Source organism: Gallinula chloropus (assembly GCF_964237585.1).
Source record: "Gallinula chloropus genome assembly, chromosome: 11".
Taxonomy (NCBI): domain Eukaryota; kingdom Metazoa; phylum Chordata; class Aves; order Gruiformes; family Rallidae; genus Gallinula; species Gallinula chloropus.
Genome location: NC_140096.1, coordinates 19,506,579 through 19,527,868, shown reverse-complemented (window position 1 = coordinate 19,527,868; position 21,290 = coordinate 19,506,579). Strand labels below are relative to the sequence as shown.

General features: G+C 41.3%; 1 protein-coding gene across 1 annotated transcript in view; it reads left to right on the top strand.

Annotated features, from left to right (window-relative positions):
• The window catches only part of IL1RAPL2 (interleukin 1 receptor accessory protein like 2), a gene marked incomplete at both ends in the record, with an annotated part of 371,349 nt that overhangs the window by 172,270 nt on the left and 177,789 nt on the right, over positions 1-21,290 (top strand). The window contains one exon of the mRNA XM_084269161.1: positions 10,941-11,214. Coding sequence (XP_084125287.1) covers positions 10,941-11,214 — 274 coding nt within the window. The remainder of the gene's footprint in view (positions 1-10,940; positions 11,215-21,290) is intronic.

Here is a 21,290-nt window from a genome sequence, read left to right as displayed (position 1 = left end):
CAGGTTGGGCAAAGAAACTGGAAGTGAACAAGTGCATGACAGAAAATGAGCAGTCTCCTCATTGCTTACAGAGTATTGAGTAACCAACCAGTCAGTACAATGGGGAGTTTTTAATCTAAAAAGTCCAGTTATGTAAATTTCCTGATTTATTAGTAGCTCAGGTGGAGGTTTTTATGATGATTTTTCAGAGTTTCTTTTAACGTGGAGCTGTGATGAAGTGGAAACAATGAGCTGATGGCTGGTGGGGCTGCAAGACAGTGTCCCAGCTAGAGGATGTGGTGAGATCCAAAGAAAGCCCTTGGGTGCTAGGGGCTCCCTGGCTCCCTTCCTCTGTCCCCCATCCCAGCTCCTGTCTTTGCCTAGCTCCAGCCCTGAGCTCAGACATCTTTTCATCTTCCTGTCTTCCTCTTGGGTGCTGCCTGATGCCACACACGGCAGCTGCGTGTTTTGCAGAGTGAGTTTGGGGCCACTGAGGATGACAGGAGGCCCATGAATAAAACACAGACCTGTTTGTTTTGAGCCATTCTGAGCAAATGATGTATTAGTAATGAAGTATTTGCAGTGAGTTGCTTTTGCTTACTAATAAATGAAACGTTTCTGCTGACACTTTTTTCTGGCTTCTGAAGGTACATGGAAGGAAAAGGCTGTAAACTGGACTGGTTTGGGGTTGGTCTGCTCTGTGAGGGTGGGTCTGTACTTGAGAAATGAAAGTGCATCTGGACCTATAAACGTGGCCCTTGTTTTCCCTGGAGGTACATGGTGGTGTGGAGCTGCCGGTGGATGCGGTGCTGCCAGATGTTGCTGTAGGTAGTGGTACATGGGGGTGTGGAGCTGCTGTTGGATGCAGTGCTGCCAGATGTTGCTGTAGGTAGTGGTACATGGGGGTGTGGAGCTGCTGGTGGATGCAGTGCTGCCAGATGTTGCCATAGGCAGTTTTAGAAAACGTGGATGTCAGTGGGAAAGGTCTGCCTAAACAAATGGGCAGTGCCACGTTACGGAGCACAGCACTGCGTTACCGCCTGCTACTTCATCTAGAGAGACATGTCTGTAGCACAGGTCGCTCTTGTAATGGTTCATTTTTCAATTATCTTTCACTTTTCTTCCGTAGATGTAATTATACCAGCGTGTGATAAGGATAACTCTGTGTTTGTTTATTTTAAATAGAAACAAAAGTCTTAAGAACAATGTTTACAGTTAAAAAATACCTCATTTTGAAAGCACTTCATAATTCATCAGTTACAGATAGATTTTAGTCAAATAAGCCTGTAACAATTCTATTCATGCTTGTCCTATAAAAGCAAACACTGTTTTGATTTGTGAGTGTTCATTTCACTGAAACAGAATTTGGTGCAGTCAGGAGTTTCCTATTTAAATTCTGCTGCATACGTGCAGCTAATGAATTGAAATGAGAGGAGGAATTACAACCTAGGTTAGAGCATGGGTCACAGCCTTTTCAAACAGAGGTGCACCTGTCATGCAAGTGGAAATGGTAATTGGCTCACTGCAGCTGAAATTATCTGTGCCAGCTACCAGGAGGAATGGCATAGCAATTGTAAAATGGTACATATGTCTAGATACCCAAAGGTAAATGTGTAGAGGCAAAGCAAATGACCTAAGCTGGTTATTTGTTGCAAGTAAATTCAGATGAACTTGACTTGTTCCTTTCTATTCCTGAGCATATCCTGATTTAAAGATGTGCATTTTCTCTTTTCTTTATTTTCTTAACATTGTGGTGAGTTCATCAAGTATTTGCAAATGTCCAAGGCCCAAAACATTCCATCTGCTTTATGTGTTTTGTGAAATATATGGTAATCTTCTGCTGGACTGACTGCATTTTTGTAAGCTAGAAAAGAAATGGTTACGAGTAGGGTAGAAAGCCTGCACACCCAGGCACGGGCGTTTGTATGAAAGGCTCCCTTTGGGTGTCTGCAGACTGTGACCAGCAAGAGCTGTGTCAACAGTAGGACCAAATCTCTGCAGACTAGGTTGGAAGAGGCCTCTGGAGTCCTTGAATCTGGGGTCCTGCTCAAAGACTTGCATGATGGCATGGCTGGCTCTGTGTGAAAGGCCTGCACATTGGTCAGCGATGAGTTGCCCGTGGTAAATGGGGAATTTGAACATCTAGAAATGTCCTTGCTGAGGTGTCCCAGTGAATAATTGCTTAAACCTTGCATAAATACCATGTAGCTCATCTACAGGAATAAAAGAGTCCCACTTTCTTCTTGTGGGGCGTGTGTGATGCTATCCCTAGGCCTTTCTGACAGTCTCATCACTCTCTTTTGTTGAGCAGTCTTCCTCTGCTGCAAGTGAGATGTAGTAAGAGCCCTTAGAGCAGCCCTGTATCACTCAAGGATTCCCCTCTGCAGACAATAGAGGAAACGAGCTTAGCCTGGTGTATTCAATAGGGAGCCCATCTTCCTAACCTAATCCAAACTCGAGGGCTGTGACATACAAAGCAGATACTCCAACTCAAAATGTCCACATACTTGAAAAACAGATGAAAAATAAAATAATCTTGTGCATGTGCACCAATCCTTCTGCCCCACAGGGACCAGAAAGTTAATAGAGTCATTCTCTTTAATTCTAAATTCTTATTATTCACAGCTCTTTCCTTTAATTCCCTCCTGGGAATAAGAAGCAGCGGATGTAGAGTTTCCTAATTGTGGATTACTTGAGATTGCAACTACCTGATCTGGGATCTAGTTTGCATTTACTTTACCTTCAGTAACTTTATTCAAAGGGACTAATGAAAAGGGACTCATCAATTATTGAAATGAATTCAGCTTTGTTCCCAAAGTTTGCATGGTGCTAAAGACATGAAAACAGAAGTGTGTGAAAGTCTCCACGGGTTAATGTGGCCGGCTGGAGAATATTAAAACCGTCTCAGAAAATGTCCTCAAAGAGCTCATGTATAGTCAATGCTGCTTAAAATATTAATTGCATATACCTTCACTTGTAAAGTGTATTTCCAGTACATTGCTTCTTACCTGAAATCTTAGGATAATTTTTCTTTATAAATGCAATGGAACATTTTCAGCCTGTTTTACTCATTGCATAAATCAGTTATTATTCTCCCTTTCCTTAAGAGACTGATTTTTCTTGTTTTCCTTTTTCTAATTTATCTAAGTGTCGTCGTGTGCACTAAGGAAGTGTCAGAGATACTGGGAAATCTCTCTTTGTGCTTTTTCATTATTTGTTGACTTCCTCAGGAATCCAAAAAGCTACTAAAGATGGCAATATTCTATGTGGAAGATGTTAGAAAAAAAGTGTATTTCCCCTTTTTGGACCTTAGAAAGTCAAAGCATTTTTATTTCCTAGATTTTTGTGGGCTCTGTGTTAAAAAATTTGGGTTCAGGTGGGTTTCAGAGCTGGATGAACAGCTCATTTTACAGTGTTTGAGTTCATACCTGTGGTTCATACCTGTGTTTGCACTGAGTTGTTGGGTACCTGAGTTGTTTGTTTATGGAATTTAAATTTTTTGTATTTAGCAGGGAAGTTTTGTTACTTGTTCAGTCCAGGAAGCAGCTGTAACATCCTGTAACTGGCCACTCCAGTCTAGCACAGCATATGCTTTTATTTTAAACAATGTTCCCTTGCTCATGGGATAAAGAAAAAGTGAGATGTGGATAATTTAACAATGTTATTTCCTGGCAGACTTTAAAGAAATGGGGTTTCATTTATAGATCCACAAAGAAGAAAAGGAGTTTAATTGTCCAGGGCAGATCACCCATTTGTGTTTGCTTCAGTGGCAGCAAAGGGAGAAGCTGGGAAGAAGCAGGAGCTTTGTAAATGAACTTTCCCACAATTTCCCAGTCTCCCTGCCCCAGTGCAGGACGGTGCTGGAGCAGGAAGGGCAGGAGCCAGGAGGGGCTGGGAAGGCAGAACAGGCTGGGGCACAGTCCTTGAACCCGTGTCTGGGACTTCACAAAGCACACGAAAGCATAAAGCCATGCAGTGTGATATCTTTATTGTTCATGTCCTGGCTCTATTGCTGTTGATTTTCAAGGTGCCTTTTACATTGTTTTCTGATGTGATGACAGCCACGGAGAATCAAGACATTACACTGAATATTTAAAACCAAACCACTTCGTAAGTTCCAATTTCTGTACTGTTTACTTCAACACAGACTCTTTTAAAAACCTGCCAGATATTGAAGTGATTAGAAGATCAAGGTCACCAAGCACTCATTTTAAGGGTAAATATGCTGCATTTTAAACAGTTGCTTTAGTGCCCTCCTCTTTCTCTGTGCTCAGCAGAGCAATCCGCTCGAAGCAGAGAGCACAGCTTTGGAAGGGCACTTCAGGTCTGGCTGTCTTGGAGAACGTCTGACTTGGAAGAGGGAGTGAAGAATATGATGAGACCAGAGATTTCTTTTCCATCACAGAATGTGTTTTTCAGAGCTCCTTGTCTCTAGCAAAATCTAACCTGCCAGCTGTGATTTGCTCTTCTTTCCATCAGCGAGCGTTCCCGAAAATCCCTGTGATAAGGTGCCACCTGAAAAGCTGGCTCTGACAAGTGCCACAGGATGAAATGCCCCTGTCCACTAACTTCTCCTGACACTGCTTTAGCTTTTTTGTTCTTCAAATCTAATATCTAAGTCTCAACCTCATTAATATGTCATTGCTTCTGGAAGCTGAGAATTTGTTCAGTGTCCAAGCTGGTTCTTTCTCTCCCCAGAGAATTTTACAGATTGGTGATCTACTAGTATGTTCTTTCTTTTTGCATTTTCAAGATAAGACTAAAGTGCTTCTGGCTCCATATGCATATGTAAGTCAGGACAGAGCAATCCGTTGTTATTTGGACCTCTGGCAGTATATATTTACAGTTTGTTTGACCTCAAAGGAAACGATGAGTGTTCGGCTGGAATATTTGACATTTCAGTTGGGCTGTTTCGCTGTGGCTCCTAAGAAAAGCTGGGCAAAAAGAATGAAGTATATACAAGTCTTAAAAACCTTTTAGCCTGTCTTGTAGAAATTTGAAGCTTTGATCAATATTTGGGGAAAAACCAGCAGACGTAGACAGATAAATAAATGCTTTTTTCTGTGTTTATGTGCCAGATTTGGAGAAATATTTGTATGTTACTAAACATAATGATTATTTTTTTTTTGCTGTCATTAGTCAATTTAGGAGTTTTGGAATATTTTCAATTTTACATGCCTTGAAAGTCCCAAATATTTTCACCAGTAAGTTTGGATGCTCCTAATTCTTGCTAGAAAATACTCAGGAAAGAGATCAGAATAGAGGAACTGCAGAGTCCATGAGTAATCCTCTTCTTGGATGTTGTGTTTCTAGAGCAAGATAGTGTTGGTTGGTGACTGCTGAATCTCAGTGTTACTGTGATAGAAATGAATTATTGAATTAATGTTCTTAACAGGGTAGTAGGAGAAACGTTGAAAAATTCACCCAGCTTGAATCATGATAAACTTGGGTTTTTTCTCAAGACCAAAGGTGCTTTTCTAAGTGGTCATCATTGCTAACAGACACCTATTTCTTGGTTTGCAGTATCCCTCAGGGGACAACTATTTCATATTTTTCTAAAAAGCAGTTTAAAGTAAGGGCAAAGAGTCAAAAACTCTTCACTAGACTCAAGGGTGATCCTGTAATTCTCAGAAAAGCAACATCACAGACACTAGACCTGAACTTCCTTCCCCTTCCCTCCCCACTCGCAGTTTGAGATGGACCCCCTGGCTGCTGGAGGAGGCCACCCTCTGCTCCCTGCATCAGCAGCTCCTTCTCCCCTGTATACCTGGGTGATTTGCTCACCATGTCAGATGTCTGTTGGTAGAGTGGATTTTTATTTATTATTGTTAGAGTGTCCTTCAAGCATCTCGTTTGGTAGGTCAGCAAAGCTGGGGGAACTCAATGAGCAATGAACTTACTGTGCTTGGGAGGTGACATCCATGACTTTGAAGACAGTTTTGTTGGAAATGTGTTCTCTGACCAGCATGTGCATCTCTGAACAGTGGAGCATATGAAGAATTGCAGGCAGAGGTAGGGGTGGAGGTTGCTGACAGTTTTTAGGCAGCTCAGCGCTCTGACTCAGCTCATGATGTGAGGAGTGGGAGGGGGGCTCTGAGAGGAGGTGGGATGGCAGGGAACCACGTGCTGGGCTCAGCTGACTGACAGGTCTCATGTGGCAGTGCTGGGCTGTGATGAGATGCTGCCAGGGGTCTGCAACAATCGTAGCAGAATTGGCAAAGTGCAGCCAGAAAGCCAGAGATGTGAAACCAATTACATATGGTGAGTCTCATCCAACACCCTGGCCCATTGTGCAGATCACATCCAGGCAAAGCTATCAAAGGCATTACTGTGTGTGCTCAAATCCAGGGTGCCTTCCCTCTTCTCCAGAATCAAGATCTGAAAATAACAAGTTGCCTAAAATTCGTGAGCTAAACTGGATTTTTCTCTTATAATAGTCTAAAAAATGTGCATCCCTTTTTGGACTTCCTTAATGGAGTGCATCTATCCTTGCTATGTGCTGCAACCCCCCAGCATGATGGATATCAGTTCCCAGACTCTGCTGTTCTATGGCTAATATATAAATAAAACTCCTGTATCAGAGGAATGTTGGGTTTTTTCTATGTATTTACAGTCACAAGCATTGCTTGCTGTGTGGAGTAATAAATTTAATACATTAGCTAGTATATTATTTTAAAAATTATTTATTGGTAGATGATTTCAATTTAAAATGAGATTTTCAGGTAACAAGGTAGGCAAACATGTTTAACAATGCCATGATATAAATTGCTGTAGGTGACAGATCCCTACAGAAATTATTACAGGCAGATTCTCAGTGCAAAAAATTATTTATATGGCAGCAAGCAGAAAGACAAATTACTCAGAGACTATGTACATGCTCTTCTATAATTGCTCATAAATTATGGTGGTTCATGTTAAAATGCATCTAGGCTCCCTGGACAATTAGATTTATTTAAAATAAGAATAATGGGAAGTTACTGGGAAATGTTGGGGAAGGAGATGCAGTACAACTGGGTGACTGCTAAAATGAAAGAACAGTAGCTTATTGTTAGCCAACTTAATCTAGAATTTGCTTAATAATTTGGTAACCTCCTTCTTCAGTTCACTTCTTTCCTCGGGTTGTGTTAGCCTGGAGAGGTAACTGGGATGGACCCAGTGGGGCCCCACCATCATTAACTGGGCTGCAGTTCCCCTCCCATGCAGGACATATTGGGATTCTGTCCTGTACCATTTAGGGCTCTTGTGTTCCCAAATGCTTTTGTGCTCTGTGAAATAGGATGGAATTTAATCACTTGGATCAATGTTATGTTAGCAGGGTGGGGGGACTGGCAGATGGATGGGCAAACTTCCTTAGGAAGCTGGGCTAAAAGTGGGACACTCTTTTCCATATCTGCTCAATGCTCCAAATTTTAGAAAATATTTCAAATCATTGTCTTTATTGAAAGTGTCTAAAATACATCTACAATAGACAGGATTTAATTTGGATGGGCTTTCAGTCTGGCTCGTATTAAGGATCAGCTGATTATCGAGTAGCAGAGAGAAGATGTATATACATTTATTATAGAATAAGTGCCTCTCTCTAATGCCATTATTTTTCTCTACTTACTACCCTGATTATATTATGTATTGAGAGCCAGCCCAACAAAAATGACAGCAAACTTTGTTCTGGATAATGGAGTGCTAAACTCCACCTAAGCAGCTCCAGTCATTTGTAATGACAGCTTGGAGAATACTCCAAATGAATCTAACAGTGCTCACGCTCCAGTGACTGACAGCGCGGCAAGAGGAAAAATTCCAGCTTCCACGTGAGCGTGGGGAGCCTGACCTAGATTTTAGCCTCTACAGCTTCATGAGAGGAAACAGTCTTGACTGTGTATTTAACAAGAAAAAAAAGAGCAAGGGGAAAAAGTCGCCTCCTGTTTGATTAGTCTTTCTTCAATAATTAAGGTTTAGTCGAGGCGCTCTGTGAGAATTCTCCCCCCCTCCGCAGATGTCACCAGCCCTATAATGAGTGGTTACTCCCTTCCCTGTGTGCTCCCCTCTCAGTAGTTACACCTCCTGGCATGCTGGGGGGAGCGACCTGCTGGGGGGAGCGAGCTGCTGCGGGGGAGCAGCTGGTGCGGGCAGAGCCGATGGGCCGGCAGCCCCTTGCCTGCGCCTTCCCCTCCGCTGCGCTGGGGTCAGCCTCGCTGCTGGCTGCTGAACCTCTTCCAGTCGGGTACTGTTAATGGGAAAAAGGTGTCTTGTGTAGGTCTCCTCTTCTAACTTTTCTTCTTCTGAGGTGCAGGTGCCGGGCTGGGGTCAGGTCACCATGCCCAGTGCGTCCAGTGTGCTACTGGCAATGGTCAGCAGTGCCCAGCCCCACGGTCTCGCTCCTCGCTGGGGCAGCTGGAGAGATGGGTTTTAGCCACTTGACCTGGCTGTAAATTACCATGCAAATGTCTTTCGTGTATTCCATGTGCTTTGTATACTCCAGCAGCTGTAATTTTGTTAATAAATAAGAGAAGTGCACACTAAAAGGCAGAAATTTTCTTCAAATGAAAGTGGAAGATGAGGCAGGTGGGGTGATACTGAAGGATGCTCAGTGTTTGGGCTGTGCTTTGACAAGTTGTTTGGTGTGGATGTGGGAGAATTTTTATTGGAAGCAAAGGCATTTTTCAGCTTCCAAAGCTGGATTTCCATATTGGGTCAGTACCTAAGTCCATAAGTCTTCCTAATTGTGCCTGTGCTCTGTGAAATAAATGAAAGACTGGCACCTTTCTGCTTGACCCACAAGCTTTCTGTGCGTGTCTGAATGTCAGTTATTCTTTACTGTGGTTTAACTTTGCTGAACCAGCAGAGGTTGGAAAGCATTAGGTGACGTGACAGGATTAGATTGACAGAAGATTGACAGAATTAATTAGATCAGCTGAATTAGTTTGGATCTAAATTCCAGTTCTGGGCAGGCCTATTCATTTCAGCTTACACCCCTTAGACTTCTGTGACTTTGCTAAAGCAGCAGAGGAAGGGTGCCTGTGGGAATACCTGTGTGTCCTGGACAAGAGGGATGAGCCATCTGGAGAGCTCAGGGTTGCCTTTCACGTCCCGTGCTGAGAGAAGGCGACTGCAAGCTCTGGACTGCTCTTTAATTATAAACTCACACCAGCCTGAAGAGCAGGGCTTAAAAAAAGCACAGAGCTTTTGTGAGGAAGCTCTGTATGGAGCACATTGATACCTGCTCGATGTAAAAACCCTCAAAGCTACTTATATAAAATAATTTATGTTGTCAGAAGAGGATTTAATCTATAAATGGATTGGATGGGTTTGTAGGACTGGGAGACTTGGGTTTTTTTCCCAGCGCTGCTGTCGGTTGCCCGTGTCTGTATCACACCATCGAGGACAGAGGTGAATGTGGTGCTTCAGTGGGTCCTGAGAGGGAATGCTTGAGTCATTGTGCACAGCTCTGGCTATGGGCAAGGGTGTTGTAAACCTGGAGGGGATGCACTGAGAGCACTTCAGTACGTGATTTTCAAGTAACAGTTGTGCAAACCTCTCCAGTTCTGTGTGTCACTAAGCTGTGAGGGGGAGAACAACAGGAAGAAGTGGAAAGTCAGGAAATTGCTACCAGCCTTTCATTTTATGTCATTAACAGTAGCTGTTAAGAGCAAAACAATGAATTTTAATTTAAAGCAGCTGACTGTTTTCAGCAAAATGAGAATGGAAATTAAAATTGGAGGTAACTGAAACTGTGTGTACTTGACTTCAGGTGAACATTTTGGTTTTGGGACTCTTTTGTTGAAGTCAGAAGTCAGTTGGCACAACCAGCTGCTGTGTTTACATCTGCTGTGGGGTGGGAGCCGGAGCAGGTAGGCTGATCTGTGCTGCTTGGGGTACAGCTATCATACCATCACCCTCTTGTCAGTGGATACATTAAAAGTAGAGTTTTGAGTCATGGGTTTCCCTCCTCTCTTGAGCCAATGTTAGTTTGTTTTACAAGTTAAAGTTTGTTTTACAACAAGATGTCATGGCGAAGTTTATGTATTATAAATGTATGGAAGTGGTTTAAAATATGGTTCAGTTGCATGGATCATGTGGTTGCAGTTCAATTAAAGCTGATTTACTGCCATGAGAAAATTAAACCTTTTATTTATCATGGTTAGTTTGGAAGGATTCAAGGGAAAGCTGCAAAAACGGTAGACATGATTTAAAGGAGTTATGTCCTGATATATACACGTGTTCTAGGGTTACACTATAACTAAGGTAAGTTAAAATAAAGAAAAAATTGAAGGGAGAGGTATCTTTTATTAAACTGGCTGGCATGTGTTCATTTTTGAAGTGAAACATCAAGAAAATGGTTTCAAAAGTGTTTGCTGAACAGGATTTCAAAAAACCCTTTTCACATCTGTATTAAGCTTGATTGCATAGGTAGCATGTTGTAATTGTATCCTGTTGTATGCAGTGCATATCTCTACAGTTTGAGTGGGCTGTAAAAAAAAACCAGAAGAAAAAAGCTATGTGGAACTGCCTTGAAAGGAAATTATAAATGTCACAGTTGTTTATTTTTTTTTTACACAATGTAATTAGCAGAGGTGGATGCAGAAGGGGTAAGCTTGGGATCAGATGCTAGTGTACATTGTCCTCCAACAAGGAATTAAAGAATTCAAAATACAGGGGCAAGTAGTTAGGGTGAAAAGACTTGGTTTATTTATACATAGTGTGTTTGGGGGATGAAAGTAATGATATTGTAAAGAAATGGAATCAAGCAGGCCCAGTGTGCTCTATTTATTGCCTGCACACTTACATTCACATGTAACTAAAAAAAGGTGTATAAACCCCCATAATTGCCAATAGCTGCTTCAGATTTTCACATTCCTATGAAACTCCCGTTTAAGTAATTGCATTGCATTTCACAAGCTGCCTTTCACTATCTTGAAAAAAATATATCTGTATCTAATATTTCTTTATTATTGTTTTACTTTCAGTTGATGGTTGCATTGACTGGTCAGTGGATCTCAAGACATACATGGCTTTGGCAGGTGAACCAGTCCGAGTGAAATGTGCCCTTTTCTACAGCTATATCAGAACTAATTATAGCATGGCCCAAAGCACAGGTCTTAGGCTTATGTGGTACAAAAACAAAGGAGATTTAGAAGAACCTATTATATTTTCTGAAGTTAGGATGAGCAAGGATGAAGATTCAATATGGTTTCACTCGGTTGAGTTGCAAGACAGTGGTTTCTACACGTGTGTTCTAAGGTGGGTATCATGTTAAAGTCTAACTAAGAATGTATACGTTGTCTTGGTTAAAAAATGTTTAACTTTAGCTCTCAGGATTGAGAGATCCTTCCAGTGAATATATATTCCTTATTTTTATTCTTATGATTATATATGTCACAGAATGCTTTGTCTCCAAATTAGTTTCCATAGTAATTATATTTGCCTCTTCCAATAGTTATAATTAAACATGTGTTTTCACTTAATTGGGTCTTTTTTTTTTTATCCAACATTTTCAAATTCTCAATTTGCCATAAACCTTCAGCACTGGATACTTCTTAAATCATGAAGTATTTTGGTTAAGTAATGCTCTTTTTCAAATCCTCTGAGTTATTAAAGAGTTAGACTGAGTCTGAATTATTCTGATGGGGTTAGGCCATGGGGAGTTACGGTTCTGTCTGGTTTTGAAGAAATGTTTATTTTAATATACAGTTATGATTTGTCATAAATTTAAACAGACCTCGTTTGGTAAGGCACTGAAATGTGTGTCTCAGAAGTATTTTGGAACTGTTGGATGAGCCTTAAATTAAGCATGTGCTGGAGCTTGTGATTTCCATCATGTGGATGTTGATGTCAGCTCTATGCCTAAAATGAGAAGATGAAAAAGGAGGACTCTTTAAGAATGAATGAATAAATATTCCTTAAATGATCCAGTTTTGAATTAAAAGGCATTCACAGATATGATTTGGTTTTAAAGTATTTAGTTTCAGAGAAAAAAAAGCTTCATTCTTGCTGTTCCATAATGAAATTATACACAAGGTCGATGAATTTAATATCAAATATTTGTAGCAAAATAACAGCGCTGTTCAGAGCCCAGAGTTCACTCCCTCTCCATCTCTGCTAACCCTTGCTGCCTTGTCTCAGCTGCCACAGTCCATTCTGATCCTGAAGAACACTCCTAACTGTGTGGTGGTACACAGTGCTTTGTACTGGGAGCCAACACCCAGTTTAAATATCAGATGCATCTGCCAGACTCACTGTTGAGTCTCTGTTGGAGTTACTTATTCTTTTATTAGCTTCTCTGTCACAGGTTTGCTGTGATGTGAACTCTGTGATTTTGAAACATTATGGGAAGATAGTGATTTACATGTTCCAAGGGAGCTGTACTGTTTTCATAAGAAGTCACTGTTGTGGTAATTAAGTTGGTAGTTTAATACTCTGGAAATTTTAATGTGAATCCTATGTGAACAATGAAGAATTGATCTTGGATCAAATTCTGGGACATCCTTTTTTTTCTAGGAAGATTCTAAACTCTTTGCTCGTTTACATGACAAAGTAGTTTTGGTAACAAAAAGTGGGGAAGTTCTTAAATAATTCATACATTATCCTCATTTTCAGATAAAAACTGTATGGCTTGCTTCTTGGAAGGCATTACACAGCAATAAGGTCTTCCTTGTCAGTTATGCAGTTTTCTGGCTCTGGCTACAACTTTCTTATATAATTACAGATATTTTTGCATTTTCAGAGTTATGTCAGAGTGCAGGGTATTATATATAGTGGTTGCACATGCAAGGCTGTATTTCTTTCTTCACTGAATTAATTTTTTCTTCCAAAAAAGGTGTAATGTATCCTTGTTTATGAAATAATAGGTGGCTTAAAATAACTGAGGAAATAGCAGTAGTAATTTATTTTAATTTCATTAAAATTGGGCTAGATGTAATGTTCTGAAATATGATCACACTTTTGTGGTAGACTATCCACACCATTAACTGTGTAATTTCAGCTTTATTAATCCATTTTTTTGGAGGGGGATAAGCAGATGTTTGCGTTTTAGTCATTAACCAGGATTACCTGCTTGGTGAGAATTAAGAGGTCATGAATGGGAGCAGTAATTCTAGACTGTGATTTCATTTTCTAGAAACATTAACGATTTCTGTTACAGATGCCTTCTTTTGTAGACTGACTGCATGGAGAGAACTCAGTGTGGTGGAAATGAAGGGGGGGACTGTGTCCATCAGTGTGCAGCGCTGGGTGTAGGGTTGTGTGCATGACTGAGTCTTTTGGTTTGGTACCTGAATGGAAAAAAAAAGGAGGGGAACAAAATGCTTTTAATTAAAGAAACATATAAAACTTTTGGAGTTTTTCTCAACTAACGAGTTTTTCATTTAGGTTCTCTAAAAGAGAAAATCAGAAGCAATTCAGATTTAAATTGATGTCTTTCTAGCCACTCACCAAGGAGGTGGGAAGCCCTGGTGCGATTCCCTGTGCTGCCTAAAGGGCAAAGCCCCACATCAGCATGTCCAGGCAGCTGGGATGTGCTGTGTTCAGCCAGGGCAAATCTCTTGTCTGAGAACTGTTCTGTCTGAAATTCCCACTTGTCTGTGCACAGGGCTCAAGGGCGTGAGGTGTGTGGATGCGGTGCTAAGGCTAAGTGCAGACAGGAGGCCCCTTCCCCAGAAGAATTGTGTGGCTTGAAAGGAAGGACACACTCGAGCTGGGAAGATCTCAGCTAGAAGGGAATTGAGCACCAGGAGTTTTTAGCAAGTTGTGGATAAGGGATGTCAGCAGCAGCAGTGAGAGCTGTGCTAATTCACTCTTCCCTGGCCAGTTATTTTTTTCCCTGTCAAAACAAAGTGGCAAATAAGCAAAGTGTGTGGGGAAACGGCCACTGCACATTTCACTGAGTTTCCTGATCGTTGAAAAGTTTCTTCACAGTTCAAAAAAAAAACCCCTACCTTTCAAGAAGCTGCATTTTGTGGTTGCTCATGGGGGCTTGCAGGATCAAGGCATGGATGTTGTTTAAGGACTTTTTCAGAAGCTGCTTGAGAAGGGTGGTACAAGCAGGTGAAGGATAGGCTGATATGGCACTGATTTGGAGATGGGTAAAAATTCAATGTGTCACTGAATTCTTTCTCATACAGAATTGTCATTTCGGTAATCATGGCTGTTTTCTAAAAGAACTTGAGATGCTGGATAAAATTAAGGGATATTAGAGCAGCCTTAATGAAAGAGATTGCTTCTGCAGGCTGAAGAGTTCTGATACCGTAATTTAAATATTGATTTTCCTTTATTAACCAATTAGACTTTGTTCCATAGGCAGGTGTGGGGGTGTGAGTATAGTAGGGGGAAATTATAGTTGCATTAATATTTCTCTCTTCTCACAGTACATTATGACATTGAGCTGGCACACAGATGCCAACTGATGTGTGGTGTCTGTCTCCAGTGTTAGGCGTGGCTGTAGCATATTAAAAGGGACTTTTAAGAGTGTGGAGTTGGGCTGTTAGCTAATCCAGGTGAATTCCATGGGTCTGCTTTATTCTCAGGTGTCTTTTCTGTGTCAAATCAGGAATATTACTTGTACAGAAAGATCCAGTGACATACAAAAGGGATCCTGACTAATGGATAGAAGTGTGTTTCATTACAGTTTCTGGATAAATGCTGGGACATTTGTTTTGTGACTTTGCTGCCCAGTGTGGAGTTCCAGAGGGCTCTCTGCAGTACAGGCCCTTTATCTGCCATTAATCTTCCAGAATGTGCCAGAGCTGCTTTCAGATAAAGCTGTCAGCATTTCTGTTACAGAGGTTTGGTGTTTGGGGATTTTTGCATCAGCAGTCTGGATCGAAGCATCTTCGCTGAAGGATTCAGAGATGAGTAACCAAACCAAACATGGAAACAGAAATGGATCTAAATGCATAGTGTGGCCCTAAATTTCTAAGATGGTCATTTGTCAGATCATGTGCTGCTTTCGCTCTCTGAACGAATAAGGGGGTTTTTCTGTCTTAAAAGCCTCTGTTCTTTTAAAGAAGGAACAAGAACTGGAAATACGTAGATCTTGTGAACATGTTAACAGAAGAGGAGATGAGCTAGGGAAGAAATCTCAGCACAGCTTAGCCTCATCTTTGCCCTCAGCAAGGGACAAGTCCTGGAGCCCCTTCTTCTAACTGGGACCAGCTCCAAAACAAATAGAAGCACTGAAAAAGTGCTTTATGAACAAGATCAGTAAACCATGAGTGCATATTTGCTATTAGTTAACTGTTGGTGAAACAGAACAAATCAGTTCTCAAAATGTGAGTCAGGAAGGTAGAAAGTCTGGGCCTTGGGAGGGTGCAGAGAAAGCAGAAGGTGGAGGTTTGTTGTCTCCAGCCTGGCTGATGGAGCTAAGCCTTGCTATTTGTGCAAGATGCAGAATAACAAGGGAGTGAGGGCCTTGAATGCCTGTGAGGCGATAAGCCTGCCGAGCTTTAATACCGGCATTTGATGCCAGAGAACTGCCAACAAATCAAGTTAGGAAACAGGCGTATCCTTTTTCCCTTGCTTTGTCCCTGTCTGTACAGTCCTTAATGGAAAGCAGCATTGCCATGGACATGCACAGGAGAATCAAGCCTTTGCTGAGCCACTGGTGAAATATTGAGATACTACTTTCTGAGCAGTAATAAAATAGACTGATAGTAGATTTTAAGCCTTCTGGCTTCTGAATGTCTGTGGAGCGCGTGACCAGCAAATCAAAATCAGATTTAGACAGCCTGGGGAGTCTGTCAGTAAAACTTCTCTTGTAGCATTACCTTTGTACTCTCACTGAAGTGGGTGTTAGGTGGAGCTGAGGACCTGGACTGCACTGTGCACCCATCATCCCAGGAAAAGTTGCACCACTTTTTTGAGAGCTGGAAGTCTGCCTTCCAAGTGAAAGGAAGAAGAGTTTTTTTCAGATCCAAACAGAGACCATACGAAATCTGGACTAATTCATATGTGATGGATAGGGGTTAGGTCTCTTTCTCTGCAGCCATCTCTCATAGTTTTTACAATACATGTTTTCATACAGACATTCATGTTGTCGATGACAATATCTTCTCATTACATTTTCAGGTACCTTGGCTTTAGTCAGAGCTCCACTGTTCAGAACGGAAGTGTTTTTGTATCTTAAGTCCCTTTGAACAAAGTGGTGTAATTCCATTTCAGCCATGGAGTACCTCCTTCCATATGCTTCACTGGCAAGTGCCTTCCCCCCCCATAGTCTTCCTCTGAAAAGATCGGGAGAAGAGGAGCACATCTAAGTAGCTGATGGATTACACATCTCATAGCTACCTCTCTGACTTGCACACTGGTACCTGATCAGCTTTCATGGCTGTACTGCCCAGGCATGTCTGTAGAAGCCACAGATTTCACCTTTAGTGCCCGGATTCAGCATGGAACGGGTTTCCCAGGCTCTGCAGACACGAATATTAAACATCAGGCATTAAAAGCGTGTGACATTTCCCACATTAAGAGAGACTGTTTCTGTATAAACAAAATCCCTGTGAAATATGGTATTCAGTACTTGGATACAGTGTTAGACTGCATATAATATACAGCCAGTATGATTCATGATAAAGTTACACTTGCTGAGATATAATGGTTTGGCGTTATCAAAATGCAGGGGAAAGTAGAATCAGAATACTTCACTTTTCTAACTGAATTTGTGTGAAAAGTGATGGTGCTCCTGCAAATCATTTTGATGACATTGTCTTTATTGAGAGAAATCTGTTCTATCAGTTCTCTTGACACACTTGCAGAAAACCAGAGAGCATCCAGCGACTTCCCTGCTGCAGCAGCATGTACAAGAATGAAAATACTGTGTATCCTCCAGGTTTTTTAATAGTAAACTCCCAGTTTTAGCTACCTTTAATGTGACCTGCATTACTTTCTAGTCCAAACAGATTGTTGCAGCAAAAGCTCCATGTGCTGCAGTGCCACAGTACCATTTCAGCTCACTGTCACTGGTTGCTTGTGGAAGAAGGGCCATTACAAGACCTTGCCTGATGGAGGGAAGGGATGCAAAGGGATGAATGACTGCTTCCTCCTGCAGTCAGCTTTGCATGCAGGAGACCTTTTGCCAAGATGTTGCTCAGCCCTCCTCAGCCATCTCCATGTTAAAGAGTTTTCGTTTCACTTCTCCAAGTAACAGTGGAGGAGAGTGGCTTTCCTGGGTACTGCTCCTGTTGAAACCCACACAGCATCCAGCTGTAACTGTAACACTTCAGTAGACAATGCTGTATGTGTCATGTCACTGGAGAGACAAATGGACGGTTTCTTGAGGAAATCCATCATCCCAAAGCACAAGGTGACAGAACTGCAGGGATTTAAGCTGGTATTTGATAAGTGGTCCTGGAGGATAAGTTCTCTTCTGGCAAACACTGAAGGGAAGACACAGCCAGGAGGACTCAGCTGTGGAACTCAAACAGCTCTCATTGCAAATTGGCATTAAGGATGTTTGCTTCATGATTCTTCATGATAGTGTTCCTTGTGTACCTGATGAGATAATAGCGGATCCAGTGGCTTACATGCTCAATTGCCCATGTACAAACTGTGTGTGTGTAGAGGGGAGGGCTTGCCTTTCCTCATTGCATCTACAAATAGGACTTAGATGCAGAAGGAAGGATGTACTCCACAGGTTTTGTTCCCAGAGGCAACAAAATCAGTGAGGTTTAGCAATGTAGACAAGTCTGATGGGTATACTGAATGCAACTTTCATTTTGTGTGCTAGATGTCTAATAAAAAAAGCATGGAGGAGTAGACACATTAATTCACCCACTGTGTGGGCTGAAAGAAATAAAGGAGAAAGTGTTCAGTGCTCTCAGACACAGGGTACTGTGAAACCAAAATTATTAGAAAGGGATTTCTTAATACTTTCCTGGGAGCAGTTGTCCCTGTACCTCAGATTTATGTCATCTGTAATGGGGCTTTTCAGTAATACAGTATAATTTAACAGTAATATCCCAAGTTCTAATAGAAAATTATTAGGAAATAAATGAAAAGGGCTTAGTCATTTGCAGTAGCAAACTTCAGGGCAACTTGCTGCCTTGTAATTCTTAAGGGCAAAGAAAAAAAATTTCCCTAAGAGCAAACCCAGCCAATTACAGGATTTCTTCTGCTGGAACAGGATGTGCTGAAGCTGATAGGGACCAGATAGTTCATGAACTGAGGTGTGATATGCTGAGATAACTTGGTGTTCTTTTGGCTTCTGCATTTCTTCTTTGTTCTGTATTATATTGTTATATATTCCTTTCCAATAACTAACTTTTTTGAAGACTAAAAAAAAACCAAGCCAAACCCAAGGAACATTGTTGACCTATGTGATTCAACTGAAATGCTGGGAGAATTTCCCTCTGTGTCTGAATAGCCCCTGTTGGAATGACTGGCTGCTGATTTGTTTGGGTTTCAGTCATGACATTGTGTTCAGCAGGACCTGAGCACATGTGTGTGAAGAAAACCAGGAAAGAAATAGTTCCTTCTGACACCATGTGCAAATCAGGCTGGCTGTCACTGCTGTTCTCAGAGAGGCTTGAGAAGCATGATCCTAGAGATTATCCCTGAATTTTCAAATCATGGCCTTGCTGTTACAGGCTGTGTCATTGACTGTACTAGGCACATCCTGACATTTTTGTGTCACGTTTCCTTCCTAATAAGGATGTTAGATGAAGTCCAACTTCAATTTAAACTAAGATCTAAACTTTGGTCAGAGACATCTAGCTGTCAAAAACTCTACCCTAATGCCAGATCCTCTTTTCTTCTCTGTTTTCTTCTTATCTGGGAAGCTTGAAAATTCCCTAAGCAGGGCTGAACTCACAGTGAGGAGTACAGGGCTGGCTTTTAAGTCTCTCTGGTGAGAACTATATTCCTGGTGGTTAACTTGAGGTGACATCCCCGGACAGTTTTTCAAGCTGTCATTAATATGAGCCTTTAAAGGATATGCTTCAGTGACTTTGCCCAGTTGTTTTTTCTGAATTGTAAAGCATGTAGCCTTTCTTCATTGTAAAGCATGGGCCTCTGGGACATTAAGTATGTTTTGGTCAAGCTCAGATTGTTGCCTTGTTTCTAGTGAGTCTTGTGAAGTAGTTGAATTTTAGGAGAAAAGAGGTACAGAGAGAATGAACATTCTTAGAGTGATGGGCTAGCTCAGCACAGATATTTTTTTCTACTTGAAGAGAATGGGGTCTTGAATGATACCTTTCTCCTTCTGGATTCACAATGGAGGTCTCTGTTGGATGGTCAGGGGAAGCGTGTGATGCAAGAACATTGGGTTTGTAACATCGCACTGTTTTAACACTTCATTTTCTGGGATCATGCTTCCCTGAGGATGCTTTCTTTTACTAGTAGGATCTTGAAAACCAATCACACATTAAAGGAGAGGTAACGTGGGATTAGGATTTCTCCTTATTATGCATAGGAGTTGGTATTAGAACCACAGGTATAAAAGCAGTAAGCAAGTAAAATACAAGATGGGAATGTTTGGAGCTGTGTTGAGGCCAAGTACCACACACATAAGCAGCAGAATCAAGGAACCTCTTGGTCTGTGGTCCAGGGAGTAACCTGCAGCAGTGTCAGCAATCTGTTTAATTGTTCCTCTTTGGGTGTTGCACTCTCAAAACATTGATGAGAAGAAAAAAAATCCCAGAACTTTGAAGGCTTTGTGATCTGTAAGCTCTGAGAGTAATTTACATCATAAGTGGGAATTTAATCTTTTCCAGACAGTGACCCCAAACATGTAGCAGTGGTAGTCACCAAGAAGTAAGTTAGTACTTGAATAAAACCTTAGAAGAGTAAGTAATAATCCATTTCTTTCTAGGAAAGATGCTACATTTGTGTTATCTGGAAAAAAAATCCCCAACAATGATACTAAATAACTCATGTTTCTTTAAGCAGATCACCAAACTGTGGCCTCATTGAGCTGAGTGAAACAAGCTCAGATACCAATACAACTGCGTGGTAACCGTTACGTGAAGTGTAAAATTTAGACAGGAATATGTTTATAAAATTCTCATGAAGAGAGAGGAAAACAATCAAATGCCCAATTAAGTCTGAAAGCTGGTAACATAGCACATTCTTACAGCAGCTGGTAGCGGGTCTGATGGTGTGTGAATTGCTGTGGACAAAGACAGTTGGTGGTGTAGTTTTTGCTGTTGTTGCTTTAACTCAGAACAAGCAAAGACGAATGTGAGGGCTGATCTACCCAGTCCCACAGTCAGTGTTTCAGTGAGCCAATGAGAATGTCATTAAACAGCTGGAGTGTTCGGGTATGTTGGGAGAGATCTAAGTCTGAGCACAGCTTTTGGATCCAACACCAGAGTCTTAGCTGTAGAACCAAAAGCCTTAAAATGAAATAAAAGCCTCAACAGTTAATGAAAAATGAACTTGGAAAAAAATTGCAAAATTGCAAATTCTTTTGTATAAATATGACATTCAAATTTAGGGATTTTTCCAATCTAGTAGATATAAAACCACTTTGCTGCTGCCTTCCTCTTTGTAAGAAAATTGATAAATGGGGAGAGGGAAGGTTCAGTGCATTCTACAGACAGTGTTTTACTTGACTCTTTCAGCAAACCACCCTCACAGATGCTAAAAAAGTTATTCCAAAATTGTGAATATTTCCCCTAATTTGGATTGAGCCTCAGAACTGATGTATTGTCTTGAATCCAAAACACAATGAAATAATTTAGGGCTTGACACTTCAGTTTGAAATGTCCTTCTTATCCACTTCTTTGTATCTTCCCTTTTCCCCTCTTGTCCTTGCTTCGAAGTCAAGCCAAACTCACAATTTTGCTTAGAGACCTGTTATACTCCCTTGATTTTCCATGTGGTTTTCTTTTGGACTCTAAACTGGCTTCAGTTTGTTGTTCAGAGCCAGCTGAAGGTGGCATGGGGATTAAAGATGCTTTGCCACCAGAACAAAGGAATCTGCTTTGTGAACTCTGGCGAAGCTAAACCCTTCCTCACATTTCCAGTTGAGAGAGTAGGCCGAGTTTGTAACTAGTCCCTTGAAACAGGGAATTAGAAATCTTAGTTTCAGTGTGAAAACATAACACATTGGGGTTTTATTTTCTTTATTCTGTGGAGTGATTCCTTCTTTTCTTCCCTCTTCCTGCTCTGCAGATGACCACTACCTTCTGTAGAAACTGAATCCACTGGAAATCAGTTCCCCTGGAAAATAAATGGTTTGGAAACCTTTCAAAAAAGGAGAAATTATTAAAAGACCCACTTTCAGATTCTGGACCTGAGACTTCCTTTACATGTGGGAAGTGGGCTGTCTGCAGTCTGCTGGGTTCATTTGGCTTCCAGTATTCTCTACTCATATGCAGCTCTTC